The sequence below is a fragment of the Gavialis gangeticus genome, unplaced genomic scaffold (genome assembly GCF_001723915.1).
Source record: "Gavialis gangeticus isolate Ggan-Ray unplaced genomic scaffold, GavGan_comp1, whole genome shotgun sequence".
NCBI classification, from domain to species: domain Eukaryota; kingdom Metazoa; phylum Chordata; order Crocodylia; family Gavialidae; genus Gavialis; species Gavialis gangeticus.
In genome coordinates, this window is record NW_017729031.1 from 108366865 (window position 1) to 108384440 (window position 17576).

A 17576-nucleotide genomic window follows, 5' to 3' on the forward strand; every position below is an offset into this window, starting at 1 on the left:
TAAAAAAAAAAAAAAAAAAAAATCTTTCATTTTATACAACATGGTTTGCATGATTGCAAAGAAGTCAAGCTGAAAAAAGGCTCAAGTCCAGAAGTACCGACAAACTTCATGGGAACAATTTTACAGAGTGCCTACACTGCATGTCCGCACCTGTTCGTGTACTCTGTGTAGTGTTTCAGTAGATATGACATGCATTAATGAATGTAAATATTCGCTTACTGTTTGATAGGAATAGAATGATAGAAAAAGAATAGCACAGCCGTACCTCGTGTGGTAAGAAATACATTTACTTGTTGAACACTTCCATGATATCCAGCACTATAGAACACAGGTGAAGGTGGAACTGTCATCCTACAAACCTTATGGTATGGGAATCTTGAATTTTTAAGATGCCCTGGCTTTAAGTGCCTTTAATGCTGCATTAACACAGATTTAATTATTTAATTCTCCTAGGCTTTTTTTTTTTTTAATGCCTGAAATGCATTCATCTTACATAGCATTAATGCTTCATGCTCTGACTTCGCTGAGCTTGTAGGCTAAGTTAGTGAACTCTTTAGTCTGAAATGAAATGTGCTGCTATGGGGCCTTTGTACACTCAAAAAAATTGGCTTTTAAAGCGGCTTAAATGCTCTTTTGCACTGCTTTAATGACGTTGTTGTTTGCACGCTTGGCAGCGTATTCCACTTTTATCTTGCTACGTTACAAAGTCATTTAAACTCCTCCGAGGTGTTTTAGTTTGCTACCTAACAAAGTGCAAGAGTGCACAGAGCGCTGGAAGCAAACGTGGTTGGGGAAGCCTGGACTTGGCAAGCTTCCAGTGCCCCATGCACCATCCCCGCTGCTTTCTGCTGCCAGCACACCCAGCTGCCCCCTGCTGCCACTCTGCCCCAGGGTCAAGCCAGCTGCTCCTAAGCAGTCCCAGGCAATGGGAAGGCAGCCAGGACAGTGCAGGGGTGATGGAGCTTACCTGCTCTGCCATGGCTGTGGGGTGGGGGCTGGATCGCACAGCCCCTGAGCTATGGGGGACCCTGGTGCCTTCCTCTATGGTGGCAGTGCCTGCCTCAGGCAGCACCTGCCTTGTGGCACCTGGCTCAGATGGTCCTGGGGGGGCACTGCAGCCGTGGAGGGAAGCACCAGGCCCTGCACAGCTCAGGGGCTGTGTGACCCGGCAGCAGCCTGTTCAGGCAGGCTCACCTGGAGGAAGGAAAAAAAAGTGGTGAGAAGCCTGTTCTTTTTTGGGTTTTTTTCCCCTCCCAGAGCCTGCCTGCCTGAGCTGCAGGGATGGGGGGAGAGGAGGGAGACTATGCTTCTCTCTACAGCTGCAGTGCCCCTTGGGACCGCCCAGGGCAGGTGCTGTCTGGGGGCACTGCTGCCACCGCAGAGGGTAGCACTGGACCTCCCCGCAGCTCAGGGACCTCTCAGCCTGCTGGCAGCTTGCCCCCTGTACTCCCCCAACTGCAGGAGAGGCAGGTAAGCTCTAAGGAGTGGGTCCCCACCCTTGTGTGAACGCCACACGGGTTTAGTTCTCCCTAAATTGAAACAGTGGAAATGGTGGGTTTTTAAAAACCCAGAATCTCAATTTAGGAAGAACTAAACAGAATTAAACCCCTGTTGCATGTCCAAGCACCCATGGTTACATTCTGCACTATCACTTGTGTTGAGTCACTTGAGTTGAGCCTCCTGTTTTCAACATTTATCCTTGTAAATGCCTGTAAACAAAGAGCCACAAAGTTAGTGGTGATACCTGCAACTACATGCCAGCATTGCCTCTATTCTACATTCAGTCCTACTTTCCAAATGTTGATAGCTTTATTTTTAAAGCTAATCTTTTAAAACTTTCAAAGCATAAAGGGTGGAATTTTCAGAGAAGTCTGTCATCAAAAGTCAGTGGATTTTATATATTTAACATGCCTGAGCTCCTTTTGGAAATCCTGCCTTTATGGCTCAAAAAAGTGGTTTTCCTTGCAAGCGAGCTCTCTAAATGGCATTGCACAATCCAAAACTGGTATCGGACACTAGCTTTAAGATTTGCTCATCTGTTAAATGAGCTCCCAAGTACTAGCTTCTATAATTTCAACCTGAATTTTCAGAACCAAGCTGTCTTTTTGTAGTTTATGCATATTGAAAATAAATTTTGGGGGCCATATTTTCTGTCTTCAGTTACACATTTCTATTTCATTGTCTTAATTGAAAATAACAGACTTTACACATTAGATTTTAATTTAAAAAAATATCACACTGATCCTCTACAGCTCAAAACCCCTTTGAGTTCTATACAGACTAAGAAAATTACTCGTTGGCCACAGATGCAGGTAGGTTGGTACACTTTTAGTAGAGGTGTTGTCAAGGAAAAAATGCATTTTGGCACCCATACCTTGGTAATTGAGCTTAATTTTAACACAGTGGTAAGAATACAGGAGGCTGCCATAGCCCTGCCTGAATAGTAAGGCTTTCTCTATTTCAGCAGATATCATGATAGCACCAGTGGAACAATTGTATGAAATTCCCTATTGCACATGAGACTGAAGAAGCCAGCAGTGATGATCATGGCAATTAATTTAATGGCCAGGTGCACTGTCTGTGGCTTCAGCTGTGTACAGCACATTATTCATAGTGAATTCTTAGTTTCACAAATTCTCAGATTCCTGCTTGTGGAAGAGCTTGATAAAGTGGTAGCTGAGAACTCAGACAAGCTAAAAGTCTTTTGCTTTGCTGAATTCCAAGACTACAGGTCCACAAGGACAACTTGGAAAGATGAGAAGTATCAAACTGTTACCAAGGAAAACTTTTCTCTAAGAGCAAAATTCATGTGGGAGAGCCAGTAATCTCTGCCTCTCTCTCTGCCTCTGCCTATCTCTCTCTCTCACCATTTTGGAAAGAGCAGAGGCTGTCTTTGAGGTTGAAGATGATGTTCAGAAAGGATAGCTTAGTATTTTCCCTATTCTAGCAATCTCTCTAGGACAGTGGTTCTCAAACCTTTTTGGACTTAAGGCACTCCTCTATAACTTCCGTGAATTGAGTGGCACCCAATTTCAAAATTTAGTGGATATAGTACAGTACTTACCTCCTTGCAGAGAGCCTAGGCAATGGGGTGTGGGATTGTCCAGGCAAGGGCAAGCCTGAGCTTATCTGCTTAATTTATCTGATTATCTCATCATTCTTTGCAGTACCCTTCAAAGGATCTGGTGGCACCCTGGTTGAGAATCACTGTTGTAGTAGGTTCAATGGTTTGGACCAGGCACATTTTATCTGTACATTTTTATGAGGCCTGGTCATTGGCAATTGTTCTCAGTGTGCTTTGTGAGACTGCTACTAGCAAAATATTACCCTTAGGTTTGCCACACTTTCCAAGGTTTTTTCATGGTAATATCCAATAGTGATAACCAGCTGAGTGAGGAGTCAGGGTACTTGTCTATACCCGTTGTTATTCAGAGAACTGTACCCAAGTACTGTCTGTATTTTAGGCTCATGAAGTATCCCTGACTCCCTCAGATAATCCACACAGGACTTGAAGCTAACAGGGACTCAGTTTTCCCATTGGAAGTTGAGACTGAGGTGCTGATCTCCAGTTTGTCATGGAACAGACGGTTAGCCATCCATTCTATCTGCAGCTCCTCAGCTTTCTAATCTCTTACACAGGTACTTCCCTTGCTAACTTCAACTGTGAAAGCACATCCGATTATCCATTTATGGACCTGGACATATTTCTGACAGGAGATGAAATGGAACTAGTCCTTCAGTTGCTGAAAGCCGGAAGCCCAACTAGCAAAACCCTTTATTTTTTTTATTTTTTTTAATGACCTGAACACTAAAGTTATGACTACTATTGCCAAGCATTTTAGTTTAGCAATCACAACCATGGCACTATACTTAGATTCAAGGTATAGACAGACAATTATATTAATATTTAATGCAAGCTGGATAAGCTATTACAATGAAAAAATATATTTTCTTCATACTCCTGTAGGGAAAACATTGCAACTTTTAACCTTGTTTCCTTCAGGGAAATTAAAAGGGCTCTTTCTGCTACTGAATTCCATGGATTCCTTCAAAGGCAAGTACCCCGCAGGTAGAGCTGTACCCATGCTGGGGAGTTTGCTAGGAGAACTATATCAGCTATAGGGCATGATCTTTCTCTACCCTGAGCAAACTTGGCTCTCTAAGAGAACTCTGATGTGGACAAGAGGTCATTGTTCAGTTCCTGGCTCTGCCAAAACCTCCTATGTGGTCCTGGGTAAATTGTTTGATTGCCTGGGATTTATAGCAGGCAATTGTCTTCACCTGTGATGAAAGTGTTAATCATGCCATAAATAGTAATCTGGCCACACGTTAAAGCCAGTTTACCATGTGATAATATAACAAGCCACAAAGAAATTCCACATATGTATGGACATGTGTAACATCCTTGTAGCTCAGTTATATTGTGCCTTAAATTGAATGTGTGGCATGTAAGGGCTGACCCATGACAGATCCCAGTGCTCAGCTGAGCAGACACCTAGCATGGGGTAGCCCCAGGGACTGGAATGCAGCCATCCCCTACCTAATCATTGGGATCAGACTGGGACCAGTATCGGGTCCTCCTGTCCAATCCCCAGAGGCACATTTGTTGGTGGGGTGCTGTGAACCTGACCTCAGCAAGCATTTCTTTGATCTTGGGCTCACTGCACCCCTGACTTTTAAAAAGCAGGCAAGCAGCTGGGAGCCCCAGCTGCATCCATGGAAGTGGCAGCTGGGGAGCAGGTTGCTTCACTCCTATAGCTGCAGGCACTGCTTTGTGGCACATGGGCAGTTGGAGACCTCAGACCTCCCACACAGGAAGCTTTAAAGAACATCACTGAGGCAACTGCTCTGGGGTTCCCCACTGGGAACTTTAAACCCCACGCCCAGGAGCTCTGGCCAGGTCGCCTAGCTTGGGGGATTAGAGGCTTCCAATGCAATTTAAAATCCTCTGGGAGGGAAGCTTCCCTGTGCCCGCCACCCCTGCCAGGAACCTCTTGAGCTGCCAAGTGTGGGCTTTTAACACTCAGCTGATTGCATGCCTCACTTAGCACCAGTCTGTCAGTCCCCAGACCACACTACAGAGTTGAACTGACCCCACTGCCATCTGGGACCAGGTTGACAGTCAGACTACATCAGAACCAGTTAGTCCTTAGTAGTGTCCTGGGAGCCAGCTGACAATCAGCTGACTGTCAGCCCAGCACAGGGAAGCTTCCCTCCCCAGCTGTCACTCCTCTTTCAACTTGCTGGTGCAGGGGCTCCCCCTGCACCAGCAGGTAGTAATAACATGATTGGGATTTGATCCCTAACTCCACCAGTGCACATATGGCACTGCAGGAAGAGTGCCTGTTGGGATCAGGTCCCATCACACCATTAAATGAACGTACGCCATGGGCCTCAGTGTCCAGGGATTTTGACACTGTCAGATAGAAGATGTGATGAAGAAGTAAAAAGGACAATTCATGCAAGTTGTTCATTGTACATGTTCTAAAGGCTTATCATAAAAAAATAAAGTTATGCATCCACCTGAGATCACTGAAATACTACATACTTTTGACCCTCCCTCAAGGGTTGGCACTTACAAAAGACACTGGGGTGAATCAGAATGTTTGAAGCTCAGAGTAGTAGAGAAGTGCTGAAAATCAGCTGCAACTAATGAAAAGGTGCTGAGAAAGATTAACAGGGAGAGATCACAGTTGCTTGAAATGCTATATAAAAGAATAACATCTTTCTGTGGACACTACCCAACAATTTCCAGATGAGTCAATTCCAGCTCAGGTATGATCAGGCAAGAAAAAAGAAGAGAGAGAGAACCAGCTATGTCCAAGGCAATACAAAATGTAGTGAGAAGTTCCTGAATTGGAGACATCACTTAAAGAAACATAGACCTACCTCACAAGTGTTATAAGGTCAGACACATTAAAGATGGTGAGATGCTCTGGGCCTATCTGAATTAAAAGAAACAAATCTAAGGGTGTTTTTATTTAGGTGCATGGGAACAGTCTGATTTTAGTCATGGCATGGTCATTGTAACAGCTTATCTTACTAGGTCAACTATTCTTCACCAGGGTCTTTTAAGGGTGCTGTGAGGATGTTGCTCAGTATAAGTGCACACTTAAGTGTTCAAGCACACTATTCACAAGATGAACCCAAAGATTTCAAACAGGAATCTATAATGTCGACAACATTCTGTTCTGTTGTGCTATATTTTTTTCTGTACTTGAAAAACAAGTGAAAGGTATGAGCTGGCATTTTCAGAGGGGTGCCTTGAGATCAAAACATTTTGAGAACCACTGTGCTAGAGTAATATTCTGAGATCTAGTGTAGGTGCAAATAGAGGGAAGAACATAGGAAATATATTGTGGTAGTGTGGAAAGAGAAATTAAGGAAAAGCAGTCTTGTGTGTGCATGGCAGTGCTTTTTGTACAGCTGCTTGCTGGATGATGCACATTACATACCGTAAATAAATTTTAGCCAGAACTGGCTGGGAATTATTGACTAAACTTTTTTGTTGGAAAACACAAATTTGTTGAAACAATTCTGAACAGTTCTGAAAATGAACTAATTATAACTTTGAAATCTATATGCTGTTTTGATTCTTTGGATTTTCAGATTTTGAAAACCTCTTAGATTTTTCCTTTTTGATAGAGCCCTGGGAACTGACCTTTTTGGTATGCATTTCACTAGGCAAGCCTTGCACACTTCCCAGGTGCAACTCCAATCCCCCTCCCCTGCCTGATCTGTTGCTCTGCTTTCTGCTCTTTGCCTCATCTGTAACTGTGTTCCCTGCTCCCTCCCTGATCTGCCATGTGCCGTACACAGAGGGTAGCTGTCCACCTGTGGCACTCGCTGCAGGTTGGTGACCCTAATAGGGTATAATAGGAAAATTTCCTGGGTTGGAAATATTTCCCATCCAGCTCTAAATTCAACATCCTTTAAAATCCTAGTTGCAAATACCATTTCTGGTAACTTGGTGCAGGAAACTTGGGTATGTTGTCATCTTCTGGCCGATCTTCCCTGACACACAGAGCAAGAAATTCTGCAAAAATAGTGTAAGAAACAGAACAGATAAGAGTGCTTTGTCTCAACTGTGCCCATTGATGGGTGATTTAAGTACACCTGCATGAATGTAGTAAACCCTTTCAGGTGGAAGGGAAAGGCCACTGTGGAGGCTTCCAGACAGATTAAATATTACAGTCAAGATCCAGTGAACCTTGAAGAAAGGTAAGTATATGCATGCTTGTATGCCATTCATTGAAACCTTGGGTTTGTTTGCTAGCTGTGTTGCTGAGCAGCAGAACACCTTGTTGGTCAGGATCATAACACTCAATTACATATTTCACACAAAAATTATATCTACTTTGCATACAACTGAACAAATGGACTTATTTATTTATAAAACATTTCTGATATTACATTCTATGACAATCTAATCAGCTCACTTCTGCTCTCTCTTATCCCTCTAGGAAAAGATTTCTGTTCTGTGGAAATCTAGACTGTACATCTACATTTTGATTTAAGTTAGTTGAAGCTGGCACGTGTGTAAATTAGGCTCTTTTTTTTTTTTTTCCTCCCCCTTTTGTTGCTGGTAGGTGCTCAAACTCTAACTGGTTTGGTCTTATAGAATTGCAGGCGTTGGTATTATAGAATGAAACACCTAAGAATTTTTATCTGCTTTGATTCAACTCTAGGAACTTTTCAATTGCAGATTGTGTATGTAAGTAGCCCCTTGGGCTCAATATTTGAGCATTGGCCACTCAATCATACCTCTTGTCTGTAAGGCAGTGACCTCTTTCAAACATAATCAGCAGTCACATAATTAAGCTTGCCGTCAGATTCGAGCATTTGTTCCAACTTGTGAGGCTCAGTGGTGGTAGAGGCAGCCCTGTATACAGTTTCTGTGCTGCACTATCAACTTCAGTGTTTAATAACCTATCCCATTTGAGGCTCTTCAGAAGCTGTGCAGCCAGGTTCAAGTCTGTGTGAATTTTCTAGCTGGGTTTTCTTTTACTGTCTTCAAGTTTGGATGCCTGGAGGGCAGCTGTGTTAGGGGCAGCATGAAATATTGATCATGAAACAGTTCAGGCAAGTGTGAAGATTGCCTGGTGGGAGAGGGGTACGCTTCGGTTATAGCAGGCATGAAATTGCTCTCCAAGGTTCCTGGACCTGCAGCACTACTCAAATAAATGGCAGTGGTATTTGATTTGTAAGGGTAGAGTTTGGGGTTTTGACTTTAAAGTGTATTCATTGCATCTGTTCATAAATTTAGATGGAATCATTTTTTTGGTTCTGTGTCTTTTAATATTGTCTGATTCAGATGCCCCTGTGAAAAATCCATACCTCGAGACAGCCTTGTCATTGCACATCCAAATAAGGCAATATGTTGGAGGGCAGCTAGAGGGAAATTGTTAGGCAATCTTCATGGCCCCTCCATGTCCTTGGGCTTGGGGGAGAAGATTCTGAGGTATGGAAGCGTAGGAGTCTTTAGACTGAAATCAGGATATTTAGACTGGGTTTTGTCTGGTTTATTTCTTATGGGAATGGAATTAATCTGGATAAAATTTGCTTTAATGCTACAAATTTCAATTGTGGGGGGAGAAGGTTGATTGAATTTCAGTCTGAACTTCTTGCCCAAGCACCTTTTGTGGTCATTCATTGACCTACTAGTTAACTGGTTCCAGGGTAGCACAGAATCATAGAAAAGTAGAGCTGAAAGGGATCTCTGGAGGTCATCTAGTCCAACCTCTTGCCCAAGGGAGGATGATCTCTGTGCAAACCATCCTGTATGAGTTGTTGTCTAACCTGTGTCTAAAGCTCCACCTTCCACCCTGGTACACAGCTACAAGGCATATTGCCCAAAAATTCCAAAAGCATCCTAACCTGCCACAAATAAAGCAAAGGGATGAGGACTGTCAGTGTTCTGCACCTGCAGGAGTTCACTTGAAAGGTCTAATGAAGAGGGCTATGCCCCCTGCTACAGAGGAAGGCAAAAGCCCCCCCACCCCTTCCTCTAGTTTATACCAATCTGGCCATAGGGTATAATCCCTTTGTAATACCAAAATGTGGTGATTGGTTTGACCCTGAGCAGAGGGACAAAACCCTCTAAACCAAGAACATCCATGCTAGGGGATATCTTTATAAGTGGCTCCTAATAACTGAGAGTAGCCATGTAGCATGTGTCATGGTTCTCAGACCTCTGTGTGTTCTGCATGCTCAAATTGTGCTGAATTTAGGTGTCAAAAATACCAGCTTGATAAGGCAGGAACATGCACCCTATACAAGATAAAAGCTGCTCAAGCACTTTTAGTGATGCATTGAATGCTCACCTTTTCCAGTCCTTTCTGCAGCACAGATGCAAAATGAGTTACAGCAACTGTTATGGCTTTGGAACTGCATTGTTTTCACTTGATTATTCTGGCAGCACACAGCTGGAAGATAAATGCGATGTACCATATGTATTAGATCATCCCTTTTCTGCATGGCACAACTGTTTGTACAAGCTGACCTTGATCTATTCTAATTTAGATTTAGTGTCGAGTATTCCTGGGTAAGAAACACAGCTATGTAATTCAGTACATTTCAAGAGGTCTCTGTCACTGTTTCATGGAGGGGAAAGTAACTTGAGATATTTAGAGTCAAAGCCCCTCTATCTTATAAGCTTATCGGCTCTGCGTTTCCATCTAGCCACTATAGTTGTGGTGAAACAGAGTCCCAAAGAATGGGGAGCCTTTCCTGGACAACCTAAGGTTTGGAGGAGAGCATAGGTGAAGGATTCAAGTCCTTTCAATTCAGCTGAATGTTGTATGTTTATGGCTGCTTTAAAACTACTTCCTAATGAGGCTTTGAAGTTGACATTTCATTGATGTTTATGTAGGGATTTGTGTTTTCTCTGGAGGCAGTTGTCTGTAGTACCCACTTATTTACTACCATTGCATTTATTATGTGGATGGATGTCTAGTAGTAATTGCTGATAAATTTGAGGCTTTGACTACACTGGCTCAGTAATAGAGCCCAGCAGTTAAATGTATGCTACTAGTTAGCATGGCATTTACTTTTAATACGTATGTAACTTAGGTTGGTGCAGCTTCATCAACTTTAGTTTATAGCATATAAACTAGCTGGGACTTTCCTGAAAGAGAGTTAAGTTAGTACAATAAAGGGGATTTGAGTGGCATCTATCCAGACACTTGTGAAATTGCTTGTTACAGGAATTAAAGGAAAGTAAGATCCATCCGGCAGAGACAAGCATAGGCTCCTCAGGAAAGAGCAAAACCTGAGCAGAAACTTCAGAATTTCAGATCAGACTTTTAGCAAATAGTTTACTTGCTTGAGTATTGCCCAGGGATGAGCCTCAGCTGGGTAATTGGAACTGGAGAGCTGATGTTTGTAGCAACTGGCACTTCTTGCTGTGAAGCCAACCTCTGCAGTGATGTGCACTCCACGTAACATTGGAGGCAATCCATTACATTTTTTTGACATCCCATGGACCTCTGACTGGTTAAAAATACAAATACAGCAGATGATACTTTATTCTGACTCAGCCATGTTTCAAGACCTAATTTTAAATATATCCTACATACAAGCATTAGGAAATACTTATGCTAGAGTTTCTAATTTTCTTCTCACAAGATGGAAGAATTATTCACAATTTTTATTTGGCTGCTGCTTCTAGCTCCAATTACTGTGCATTTCTGGTAAAGGACATATAAGGTTCTCCTATTGAGTTATCTAGTTCCTCCTTTGGCAAGTACAAGGTTGTTCCTTGTGGTACCTGAATTAGCACTTGGTTCAGTCTAGATTTAAATATTTGTCCCAGGCAATATTGATTGATTGTTTTATTTATTTTTGCTACTTTATTAGAGGATTGAATATGCAGATTGCATTCTTTGTCCTTCACTATGTAGATACAAGGATTTTTAGCTATCTGCTACTTACGAATTTTTATACTGTTTTTAGACCCTACTGTCAGGTCAGCCCATAGAAATAAAGATCTTATGATGGTGCTTCAGAAGGCCTCGCACATCTTAAATGAAATCCTAGCTCCACCAAAGTGGAGGATTCATCCTTTGGCCTGGATTTCACCCAGGCTAGGAACAGACGTTGCATTTGTCCCTAGACAAGTTGTTTTTGTTCCAGTGATGCAGTTAACGGTTCAGATGCACTCTGATATCCTAGGAAAAAGTGGTAGTACTTCTCATTCCATTAACTTTTATAAGGTTCATCCTGGGACAATTGACATAGACCTTGAATGACTGCTCTGTGTCCCAAGATAAAATGGTTTATCACAGGACAAATGCAACATATGTTTATAGCCCAGTAACTCTGCTCTTTCTGTTCTGATCAGTTAAGGCAGGGGTGGGCAATTATTTGGGCTGGAGGGCCACTTAAGGAATTTTAGTGAGCTGTTGCAGGCTGGGTCAGCACACCCCATCCTCACCTGCAACAGTTGACCAAAACTCCCTAAGTGGTAAATTTCTAAACTGGTCTGTGGGTGCCAGATGGAGTGGGCAGGTGTGATTTCCATGGTGACTGACCTGGGAACCCTGCAGGCAGGATGTGCTTGGCCAGGTGGATGGGATGGGGCTGCAGGCAGGAGGGGAGCAGCATCCAGGAGCAGGCCGGGGCTGGGGTTATGGGGTGGTGACAGAGCTGCAGTCTGCTCCCAACACAGCCCCGCAATCCTGGCCCCAGCCCCACCCATCCGTTCTGTTCCTGGATGCTGCCCCCAACTCACTCATGACCCCACCTGTTTCCCTGGCTGAACACACTCTGCCCAGGGGGTCCTGGGCCGGTCTCCATGGAGACTCCATCCACCCATCTGCCCACTCTGTCCAGCACTTTCAGTGCTGGGTGTGGAGCAGACAAGCCGGGGTGCTCAGGCAGTGGAGCTGGGGCTGGCGGTGGCAACAATGGCAGCGGGAGCCACAAGGAGCTGCCACTGCTGTGGTTTTTAGGAAGTTGAGTCCATCCACTGTGCCATCCCAGCCCCACTGTGCGTCTGGGGGTGGCAGGGGTGGCTGTACATGCCACAGCCTGGGCATCCCCCCCTGCACCTGGACTGGGTGGGGTTGAGGGACCTACTGTGGACCAGATAAAATACCTTGGTAGGCTGTATTTTTCCCACCCCTGAGTTAAGGCTAATTATGGGTCTTAATATCTGACTTTTGATAGGACAATATTTATGAAGAAAGTTGATTAGGTTGTGAGAATTTGTCCAACGTCATTACTCTTCTGCTTGCTTTTCAATCACAGGACGTGCACAAATTTTAATAATATAAGCAAGATGACAATGTATATTGAAAGGCACAGTTCTAAATACCATGTTTTACCTAGTTTATCTACTTTTTAAATTTGTCATTTAGACAACCAAGGAGAGTGCTTGTTCTCATCCTTTTCCACGTGTATAGATGGCATCTTTTAGCAGGGAACATGCATATGAAATGCCGAAGAAAAATCATTCTCGTTTTCTTTGTTGTCTTTTTTTGTAGTAGTGAAACTTTCTGACATCAATTTTTTTATCTAGTCAGTGAGGCATTTTCTCTATAATCCACTTTTATTTTGCTGATTTGGGTGTTATATAGACTATAAATCAATCTTCACTCTTTACACTGGTTAAAGGAGTTTACTTACCATAAAATCCTTCTCAAGGCTTACTTCCAAAGTGCATCCATTAGACCAGTCTGTTTACTCCACATTCTCTAAGACAACAACCGTAAGACCCCATGTCCAGTCTGACCAGACTGGCGGTTTGCCCTTCTGTTGTAACCTTGGAGAGTCATTAAAGGTTTCCAGTTGCATCATAAGAGCAACTGTCGAGTGGATATATGATAGGGCATCTGGGAAAACAGCTTGTGACAATTTGTGGTTTACTAGAACTTTTTTCCTATAATACCCGCTTGTTTTTTTTACAAAGACTCAAGGATGTTACATACACGTTGCTCTTGAGGCATGGCCAAGTTCCTTTTAATTCAAAATTCTAATGAATCGGACTATGACATTCCCTGAAACGAGTTGTTTTTGTTCTGTTTCAATGTCAGTCTCTAGATTATCAGTAGTAATTGCACAATGTCATATGGTTAAAAATGTATTCAAATTTAGGTTTATGTTTGTTTTCACAAATAACTATAATAGCATTATGTAAATTCGTTCTCAAGCTTTACTATAGTGTTTACTGTCTGGCTGTACATATCAAATAATGGAGACAGCCTTGGAAAACAGTGTATTTTCAAGATGGTCCTTTGGCTTAATTTCTCTTTACAAGTCTAAACCTCCTTACTTTGTACTAGTGACTAGGTGCTAATGTGTATTTTGATCCTTTGTGTTTTGTAAGAATGAATGCTTGCAAGACTGGGTCACTGGAGGATCAAAAGATTACTAGTGATGTAACCCAGGGACCCTTTCATCCCTGGGTCATCAGTTCAATCCCAACCCATGTTACTGGTCATTTAATGCTGTTGCAACCTGATGGCTATTTAGGATCTTAGAAAAGGGTGGAAGGGATCTTGCAAGGTCATCTAGTCCAGCCCATTGCTCAAGGCAGGTAGTCTAAGTGTTAACTATAGTCCAAATCCTCTTACACCTTTAATGTCTAAGTGACACTTACGTAGCTATATATACAATGTTTGGCAGTCATGCAGAGTTTAGACTTTTTCCCCTTGCATACCTACATTCATCCTGTGCTTTCCTTCTGATCTTGCTCGGAAGGGTGCGTTATGGCTGTGTAGACTGTAGGATGAACTGAAATTGTTCAGGTACATGAATAATAAGTTTCAGATAAATCCCTGAAACTCTTTGGCCTTATTTGTTTTCCAGTGTGAAAAACGGACAAAGAGCTGTTTTCATTCTAAAAGCAAATAAAGGGAAATACAGAAGATGGGTGTAAGTTGGAGGATTCATTATAAATAGGGTTCCTAGCACCATCTATTAAAGTTCCCATCAGTACGTTTGCCCATGGGCTATGTGTTGGCTGCGTTTAATCAATCTCATAGTTTGCTTCCATTACTGAGCACATGCTGTTTTTAGTATTAGCTTAATGATAGACATCGTATTTTTTGAGGTTTCCTTGTATTCAAATTTAAGACCAGGAGCTTTATCCCCCCATGCTGATGGGAAGGAGCGGGGAGGGAGCTTCATCGTATATTCAAGTAGATGTCTTATTTGAGTAAATAAGGTTAAAAAGTGACAGTATTGTTTTGACCTGGAAATTAAGTGCTTCAGCAGCATGTTATTGTGCAGAGGATCATACCCACTTCTGTTCTTGCCTTGCTAGAGCACGAGAACATAGTTACAGAGAGAGACAACATGTTCTCAGATTGAAGTTAAGGGAATTGATCATTCTGTAGCAACCTGTTCCTCTATTTCAGGCATAAGTGTGTTATGCCCCTGGAGGAAGGGATGCCAGCCTTGAAAATTAGAAGAGGGTCATTCCTAGTTGTGAAAGGTTGGAAGAAAATGTTCCTCTACATTTGGGATTCTTAGTGTCTCGTTAATATTCTAGCTCTATCGTGAATAGCAGATCTTCATAACATTTTTTCCCTTCCGTCACTACTTATGCCATATAACAAAAGCAATAAGGCTTGGAGGAGAGAATCTCTGACACAGACGTCATAAAACATATCACACTGGAAATTGCCTAAGGTAATTAATTAATCTTTGTGTAAATAGAAGACTTGATGTGCATCTGTAGGGCTATAGGATGCATCTCTGGGGTGAAATAAATTCACCAGTAGAGCTCTTTGCAAGTTGTGAAGCTTTTTCCTTGCAGGTGGGAGGCTCATTATCTTTCCAGTTCAACTCTGTGAGGAAACAAAAATACTAGCTTTCATCTTGGTAGCTGATAAAATATGATACTTGAGAGGAAGTGCAGCTGTTCACCTAACTCCTTAGGGAGCCGCGTGCTAGCTGGAGAGCACTCAGGTGAAATTAATTCTCTGGTTACAGGATAGGAACAACACTACTTGCTTATCCAGGCTACACTTTTTTTCCTTGTAAATTTAGCCTTTCCTATAGATATATCCACGCGCGCGCGTGCACACGCTTATAAAATCCGGAATCTGCAGCCTAGTAAGCCAGTGTGGATATCATCAGAAATACAAATGCAAGCAGGCCATCTGTGGGAAGTCTGCTTAGTGTGGGCATGCTGGGGCAAACCCTTGAGCTGTGTGTCTGAAAGGAAGGCCCAGAAGATGCTTCACTTCCTGTATGTCTGTTGTGCATTCTGGTGCTGCCTGCCCCATGTGAGGAGTTTACCTTTGGTAAGTGTCCCACGTCAGCCCCGGTGCCTCCATTCCAGTTCTACCATTTCATTGATCGTGTCCAGCCCATGGCTGCCCCACAACACTCCACTACGCTGCTCTGGGCAGCAGTTAGTATAGAGAAGGGTGGTGGCCGATCCCTGCCTGCTCCCACCTGAACACTTACTGTGGGACGCTTACAGGCAGACCGTGCCGAAAGTGGGAGGCATGCTCACAGACCACTGTTCCTTAGAGGGAACATTGCAGTCAACTAGGAATGGAGTGTTTGGGTATAAGACCTGTTTATTTTTAGATTGATCAAAACAATCATTTACCTCAACTGTAACTCGAGCAATAGTATTAATTTGTGAGTGATACTGACTTTTATTCAAAGTTAGAATTTTGCTTGTATTTGTATAGGTATGAATAGAAGTAGCTCATGGTATAGCAGTAGCTTGTGGAATAGCATCTGTGTAACCAGGCCTTCAGCTGAAAAGTTAAATAGAAGAGTGTATCCCCCATATACATGACTAACTTCTTCCTTCTCGCCAAAGGCAACAAGCCTGCAATGGGAGCAGGAGGATAAATAACATCACAGGTTTTGGCTGCTAAAATGGCAACTCTTCTCCATTCCCTCTAGGTTTGGAGGGGCACACTAGCCCGCCTTCGCTATAAGAGGACACGGGCTGCCCTCACAATCATCAAGTACTACCGGCGCTACAAAGTGAAGTCCTACATCAACGAGGTGACCCGGCGCTTTCACAACGTGAGATTAATGAAGGATTATGGCAAACATGTGAAGTGGCCAACCCCTCCTAAAGTGCTGCTTCGATTTGAAGAGGTGCTGCAGGCAGTCTACCACAGGTACAAAAGCTGATCCCTCCTCTCATCCTTGAATTCTGGATATGAAGCCTTGACAGTAGCTGCTGAATTCCCTTGTGAATGTTTTCTATAGAGCAGGTGGAAGAAAAGTTGGTGCATCTTAAAGCTAGGTTTAAGATTAGAATACCTGCAGGCTCTGCTACAATTGACTGAGTAGTATAATGACCTACTGCAGCTTCTTGGAGTGATCTAACAAATGAGTGAGAGGTGTTGAAATAGTGAAGACGAGGAATCCTCATGACTCCCTCCAGACTTTGTGTAGTAAATTAGTCTTTTCCTGCAGTAAGGATAATTTGGATAATCTGCTTGCTGTTCTGGGCAGGGTAAGACCCATCCTATATATTTGTAATCTACATTTAATGGCCTCTGCCTAGTATTTAGAGATGTCAGGAATAAGGGCTCTTAATCTCAGTAGTAAGTGTAATATCCCTTGGATCCAGTGCAGGAGGGTAGAGAAATGTGACTGCAAATGGTAGGTTGTTGAGTACCTCTCTTCCTTGGGTTTGTTCACTGTCGTAGCCCCTGACCTTGGTGGCTAAAAGGCATTTAGTAATGTTAGGCCTGCACAGCCATGCTGCTACAATTGAACCTGAAACGATGTGGCCTAATACATATACTAGACAGGAAGTCTAGAGACCTGAATTCTAATTGTAGTCCAGTCATTGATCTGATTTGGCCAAATTATTTCATCTCTATATGCCTCCCTAACTTTCTTGCCTCTTATATGACTTGCCTGAGATTTGTTAAATCTTCAGAACAGAGGCTGTTTCTCATGGTGATGCTCATAGGTAGCGTAGCACAATCAGGTCCAAATTTAGTTACGGGTTTGAGACGTATCTGTAATTTAAATCAGAATGAGCTAGACTACCCAGGAAGAGTTAACCGAGTTCCAGCTACAAGGCTAAATTCTGACATGAATGGAGTTGTAAATGAGCCAAGAATTTGGCTTACAAAACCTTTATTATGAGCAGATGTACAAGCAGTTAACTGAGGATGACTTCCGGATGTCAGGGCAAGTTTTCAGGACTGTCAGTTAGAAAAACATTTTCACTTGTAAATTGCAGATTTATTTGAAAGCAGAAATTATACACATGAAACTTTGTGATGGCATTTCGTACAGTTTCATAGTTGGTAGGGTTGGAAGAGACCTGAGCAGATCATCAAGTCCGACCCCCCTGCCTTGGCATGAAAAAGTACTGGGGCCAAACGACCCCAGCAAGGTGTTCATCCAGCCTCCTCTTAAAGACCCCCAGGGTAGGAGCCAGCACCGCTTCGCTTGGAAGTTGGTTCCAGATCCTAGCCGCCCTGACAGTGAAGTAGCGCCTCCTGATGTCTAATCTGAATCTACCCTCTGCCAGCTTGTGACCATTATTACTAGTCACTCCTGGTAGTGCTCGGGGGAACAGGGAGTCCCCCAATGCCTGCTGGTCCCCTCTGACTAGTTTGTAACAGGCCACTAGATCC

The 17576-nt window shown here is 43.0% G+C and overlaps 1 protein-coding gene across 1 annotated transcript in view; it reads left to right on the top strand.

Annotated features, from left to right (window-relative positions):
* The window catches only part of MYO1D (myosin ID), a 298270-nt gene that overhangs the window by 149054 nt on the left and 131640 nt on the right, over positions 1-17576 (top strand). The window contains exon 17 of the mRNA XM_019523544.1: positions 15871-16094. Coding sequence (XP_019379089.1) covers positions 15871-16094 — 224 coding nt within the window. The remainder of the gene's footprint in view (positions 1-15870; positions 16095-17576) is intronic.